Source organism: Humulus lupulus, chromosome 1 (genome assembly GCF_963169125.1).
Source record: "Humulus lupulus chromosome 1, drHumLupu1.1, whole genome shotgun sequence".
Lineage (NCBI taxonomy): Eukaryota > Viridiplantae > Streptophyta > Magnoliopsida > Rosales > Cannabaceae > Humulus > Humulus lupulus.
Window position 1 is genome coordinate 36,612,411 of NC_084793.1, and position 6,700 is coordinate 36,619,110.

The window sequence follows — 6,700 nt, forward strand, 5'->3', positions numbered from 1 at the left end:
GCTACTGTCTGCTGTAAGTCGGGCTGGTTAGTAGTTGTTGGTTGTGTACGCCGTTTTGATGATTGTCCTTTCAATTTGCGACCCACTCCTCGGTTATGGCCACGCCTCTCTCCAAGAGTCTCACGAAGTATCTCAATCTCAGAAACTTCTGTAGAGTCAGAAGTACTAGATCGGCTGTCATAAGTATTCTTTATCCGTTCCTATTTTAAGAATAAGTCAGAAAGTAAAATCAAATTATAATTATTTGAATATATTTAAAAGTAATTAATTTATATAATCTTACCCATTCATTTTTGGCATAGTCGTTGACAAAGGTGTTTGTGCATTTCTTTGTATGACAATCCTTCCAATTCTCAATGTAACCCTTGCTTTGCTGATAAATATAAATTGTAAGAAAATTATAATTAAATTAAACTTCATTAAATATATATTATATATACATTAACTTACATTTTCATGAAGGGTTTCGACCATCGTTATCGACCCTTGTGTTGAAGAGTATTTCATCTTCTGCCGATTGAGAGAATTTTGCTTAGAACGAGCAATAAACTGAGAAGATGTGAACAACTGACATATTAGTCGCCATTGTTCTTCATTGAGTTCATTGGGGGGGGGGGGGGGGGGGGGGGGGGGGGGGGTTTGACAGTGTTTTCGAAGTCTTCTGGTTTTGTGTAATATTCCTTGAAATGTGCCAGCCTAATATTCTTTCTCGTCTTGTATTTTTCGGCCATCTCAGCTAATGCTATTAATGTTGCAGTGTCGTCAATCTGATAATAATACTGCATTTGACAAAAAAAATATGTTAATAACATACTAATAATAACATTTATTAATTTAGATATAAATTATTAAAAATTTACTCGAAGTTTGGTTAAGATAAGGTGTTCGTATTGCTCCGGAACATTTGCCCAACTCTCAAAATGTCCAGGAACATGCAATGTAATCTCCCTCCCTACTAAACGAGGGAAAGCTTTACTCTCCAACCCTACTATTCTGTTGGAGGTGTTATCCACTAATAATGGCAACGGGGCCCCAGCTTTTTTTCTTCTATCTTCCAAATTTGCTAAAACATTCCTCCCGCGACCTTTCTTCGATTCACTACCTATATTGTCATCGAAAATATATAAATAAGTGTATTTAAGTTAATAAATGAAACACTTTACTTAAAAAAATAAAAAAAATACCAGAAGACTCGCACGAAGCAGGTACCATAGTAGGATCTAGCGGGTCATCACCACCACCATCTCCACCATGATAACTAGCAACATCTGCAGACATTTTATACTAAAAAAGAATAATAAAATCATATGAGCCCTTATTTTAAAAAAATAACAACAATTCCTTATCCTAGCAATATCTGCCCTTAATTTAGTCAACTTAGATTAAATAATAGTAATAATACAATATTCGTTCATCGAATCAAACTAAATTAAGAACAATTAGTATTAAATGTACTAAATACAAATAGTCATCAATACAAATAGTACTAAATACATTAATCACAATCATCATCACTAATCAAAAGTAAATTTGTTGGGGACGAATCTTGAATTTCATCTTCAAGATGATCAACTAGCAAGTCATCATCCACATCTTTTACAATGTCTTCATCTTCGTCGTCTCTAATATTATCAACATCTAGCACCATCTCGGAACTTTGAGAGACATCTAAAATCCTTGGTGGTTGATTAGTTCGTTGCACAATCAATTCCCCCAAATCCACAAACAATGTAAAATTAGATGAGTTTGTGTCATGTACAACATCAACATCATTAGTCTCATCAGAAGCATCAATATTTTCCCAAATTTGGCGATGATGCACATTATGAACAACTCTCCAGTTTCGACCTCTAACAAGATCATCCACAAAAAAAACTTGCTTAGCTTGATTAGCAAGAATGTACGGGTCATCTTTGTACCATATACCACTGACATTTATGCTAGTGATATTATTTTCAGTAATTAATTTCTTCTTTCTCGGATCTGCATTGAACCATTTACACCGAAATAATACTACCGAATAGGCACCACTAAAAGTCAAATGCAATATTTCTTCAAGCTCCCCATAATAGTCGAAACCTTCTATCCCTACAGCAGACACCCCAGTGTTTTGAGTATTGCGATCTTTGTCTCGACTGTTTACAACAAATCGTACCCCATTAACTATACATGTCGGATATGAATACACAACGAAATCAGACCCAGATGCTAAAGCTAGCAATTCATCACTATGTTCTAATGACCCGAGCTTATACAAATTGAAAATCTGAAGAAAAAAAAAACAATCAGGATTTGAGAGATTTGAAGATCAGGAATAAGTATATATTAGGATAAGGAACACTTGTATACATTCTCATGAAACCACGACTGAAATTCTTTTTTATGTAAAAGGTTATGGTTAGCGTTCGGGTCCCTCCGTCTGATTCCTTCGAGATGCTCTCTATTAAATAAAAAATTATTATAATTTTAATTAAAAAGAATTATACAATGTTATTCATTAAGCAACATGTAATCATTTGATTAACTTACTTCATATAAAAATCGATCTCAGTACAATTCTCTAGTATGTACCACTCAGCTCTTTTGTGAGTCTTCTCGTCGAGAGGTATTATTGTTTGTTTTCCGAGTGGACGACATTGAGATTTGAAAACTGTTAGGTACCGAGATAGAAGAGGAGCATCTTCATTGCGCTCAGGACAATTGAATTTTGTATGCACACCTTTGAAGTACATGGAGCAAAATGTCAAAGCCTCGTCTATAACATATCCTTCAGCAATAGATCCTTCTGGGCGTGCTTTATTCCTAACATAATTTTTCAACTTTTTCATGTACCTTTCAAATGGGTACATCCATCTCATAAAAACTGGCCCACCCAATATGGCTTCCTCAGGCAAATGTAGTACCAAATGTATCATGATATAAAAAAAATGATGGAGGATAAATCCTCTCCATTTTGCATAAAATTTGAATGAGGTCTCCTTGTGCCTTCTCCATGTCTTTTACATTCAATGTCTTAGAACATAAAATTCTGAAAAAATTACACAATTCTATTATGGTGGTTGATATTTCCTTCGATAAAAACTTGCCAATACAAACAGGAAGTAACTGTTGCATGATAACATGACAGTCATGGGATTTCAATCCAACAATATTGTTGTCAGTTACTTTCTTCTTCAAGTTCGAACAAAACCCATCTGGCAATTTAACTTCTTTCAAAAATCTACAAAATAATTGCTTATCTTCAGCAGTCAACACATAAGGGGCATGGGGTTTTAGCAACCTTTTGTGAGCATCTTCGTAAATCCATAAGGATTGACGAACTCCCATATTTTTCAAATCTTGTCTTGCATTGGTGGTGTCTTTAGACTTGTCATTATCCAAGAGGGTGCCAAGGATACTATCACAAACATTCTTCTCCACATGCATAACGTCTATGTTGTGTTTCAGCTCATCGGTACTCCAATACTCTAGTTCATAAAAGATGCTTTTTTTCCTCCAATTACTTTCAGTCTCACCTCTTTTTCGTTTCCCCAGAGCTCGTTCTGATATAGCATTCACTTGTTCTAATATCTCTAAACAAGTAAATCGTCTTGGAGGAAGCCTATTTTCAACTTTTCCATCAAATTCACGGTCCTTTCTCATACGATGATTGGATGGCAAGAAACGTCTATGGCCAACGTAAGAGGTCTTACCAATCACTCGAATAGAACTAGTATCCTCATTGCATGTAGGACAAGCTTTATATCCTTGGCCACTCCATCCAGACAAGCTACTGCGAACGAGAAAATCATTAATTGTCCAAAGAAGAGCTGCACGCATCTTGAACATTGAATTGCTTGTCGCATCTCTTGTCTCAATCCCGTTAGTCCACAATTCCTTCAGCTCGTCCACCAAAGGCCTCAAGAATACGTCCATGTTTTTACCAGGTGATTTAGGTCCGGGAATAAGGAGAGTCAACAAGAAATTGTTATCCTTCATACACATCCATGGTGGCAAATTATAATTCGCCAAAACTACAGGCCACATACTATACGATAAGCTCATGTTGCCAAAAGGATTAAATCCATCGGCAGCCAAGCCTAAGCACACATTCCGTGGATCTCTTGCAAAGTCTGGATGTCTGCTATCAAAGTTTTTCCACGCGGCGGAATCAACAGGATGACGCATAACACCATTTTCTTTCACATGCCCAGTACGATGCCATACCATCTCTTTGGCTGTAATTCTTGAACTGTATAATCTTTTCAATCTTGGAGTTAATGGAAAGTAACGCATCACCTTATGCGCTATCTTTTTTCCACTTGTGTTCTCATAAATCCATCTACTGGTCCCACATACCGGGCAAAAATCTTTCGATGCATGGTCATTGTAAAATAAACAACAATTGTTCTTGCACACATGAATTGATTCATACCCTAGGCCTAATTTACTTAGTTTCTTCTTTGCCTCATAGAATGTTGGAGGGATTTTGTTTTCCTTCGGAAATGCAAACTTCAACAATTTCAACAATTCATCAAAGATATAATTTGGTATTTTTCCCAAATTTTTTAAGTGCATCAACTTTGCTACAAAGTTGAGGGAGGATATCCAATCGCAACCGGGGTACAACTCTGCCTCGATCTCCTCAAACATCTCATCATAATATTGACCCCTCTGAATTCCATCGTCGGTTCCTCTTCCATCGTCATTTATAGGAGGAAAGAAATCTTCAATGACATCAACCATCTCATCGGCATCGGCATTGTTAGCCTCGATTGGTTCATCTGGCTCCCCATGGTAAGTCCACCTCTCATAACTGCTTTCAAAACCCTTGGTAAAAATATGTGCCTCCACAGTATCTAAAGGATGCAGTCTGGTATTCTTGCATCTAACACAAGGACAGAAAATTCTTCCGTCACAATCTTTGTGTTTAGACGCGAGTGCGATAAAGACTTGGAGACCTTCCCAGTAAGCAGGATCCTTACGATTTCTCATGGTCACCCAAGTCTTATCGATTGTCATCTACCAAAAATTTAAAATAAATTAATTTTAATCAAATTAGTTTGTGAGGTACAAATTTTATGATTAATGTACAAGTTGAACAAAATGTGTTTTATGTTATTTTATGATTTTTTTTAACTTTTATTTTAAATATTATTTAGATAATTCTAAAAGAAACATTCAAATAATTAAACTTATAATATATTTATTGATTTTAAAAAATAATATTAATCTTTTTTTGAGCACAAAATTTTATTATGTTAAAATTAAATATTAAATCATTTAAATTATTATTTATGATTTATTAAATTAATTGTCTAATTATTTATTTTTATTAAATATTATTTTTTATAGAAAATATGCAATAATATTTTCTTACTTAAATTACTAATTCTGAAATTAATTTTATCAAATTTTTTAAATTGTTAATTATTTAAATAATAATCCTTTTTAAAATTAAACTTTTCAATAATTTTTTATCAAATTACTAACTTATTATAAATTATCTAATTAACATAATTTTTTTTAAATGTCTAAAAATTCTACTAAAATTTCGGCAGCATAACAGCTAATTTTTAACCTATCCAAAAATTTTGAAACCTGCACTAAACATTACAAAAATTTCTAAATACATCACAGATTCACAGAATTTCAAGATACACAATAATTACATATATATATATATGCAGAAATAATTAAACAACTAATTAATATTTATAAAAAAATCATATATAATCTGTTTTTTTTTTCAAAACTATACAAAATTAAATTACATCTGATTTTTTTAAACCTACACTAAAATTAATACTAACATTGATAATAAAACACAGTAATAATTTGCAACAGATAAAAGAAAAAAATACTAACAGTGATTTATACGGCGATTCCCCGTTCTCTGTCGGCTCCCTTTATATCTGTAAAATCAAACAAAAATATAAATATACATATATATACATAAAAAAATTAAAAAAAAAATTAGTATGCCATGGTGGTGGTGCGTACCAATCTATGCCACGGAGAGGGAGACGACGGCGGTTTAAGAGAGGACGGCGGGAGAGGGAGAAGCCGGCGGTGAGGGAGAGCACGGCGGCAGAGGGAGATGGCTGCGGTGGTGCGAGTCACGGGAGACGGGAGGGGACGGGACATGGTGATAGGCGGGAGTGGAGGCGACGGCCGTGGTGATAGGCCGGAGCGGACGGGAGGGGAGGGGACGGCGGCAGAGGGAGGGGACGATGATAAGGGAGGAGTTTAGATCTGAAAACTGATAAAAATATGTTAAGAGGAAATTGGTGCTCGGGGTTGAAGAAGGTGATTTTTAATGATTTTCACCAACGACTATCAATGAGGACAAAGTCGTTGGTGATTGGACATCACTAACGACGTGGCAGAGTATTATTAACAACAAAGTCGTTGGCAATACTTTTTAGAGGGAAAAAGCCCGCCTCTTTAACGGTTCATTTTCAAAAACAGAAGAAAATATCAATGAGGAAAATGTCGTCATTGATAAATTTATCAATGACAACATTGTCCTCATTGTTGCAATTTTCGTTGGTGATGTTTTATTTAACCAAAAAAAAAAGTATTACTGACGACAGTGAAATATCGTTTGTGATACTATGACTTTTACTAACAACATTTTGCCGTCAGTGATAGTGCCGTTAGTGATATTAGTTATTCTTGTAGTGATTAAGCTTTTAAAGTAATTGACGGCAAAACTCCC

At 34.8% G+C, this 6,700-nt stretch overlaps 1 protein-coding gene across 1 annotated transcript; it reads right to left on the reverse strand.

Moving 5' to 3' along the window:
* Positions 1–2,886: 2,886 nt before the first annotated feature.
* On the reverse strand, positions 2,887–4,974 carry LOC133812942 (uncharacterized). The gene has a single exon (XM_062246797.1). The coding sequence runs from the start codon at positions 4,972–4,974 to the stop codon at positions 2,887–2,889; it is 2,088 nt and encodes a 695-aa protein (XP_062102781.1).
* Between the last annotated feature and the right edge of the window lie 1,726 nt (positions 4,975–6,700).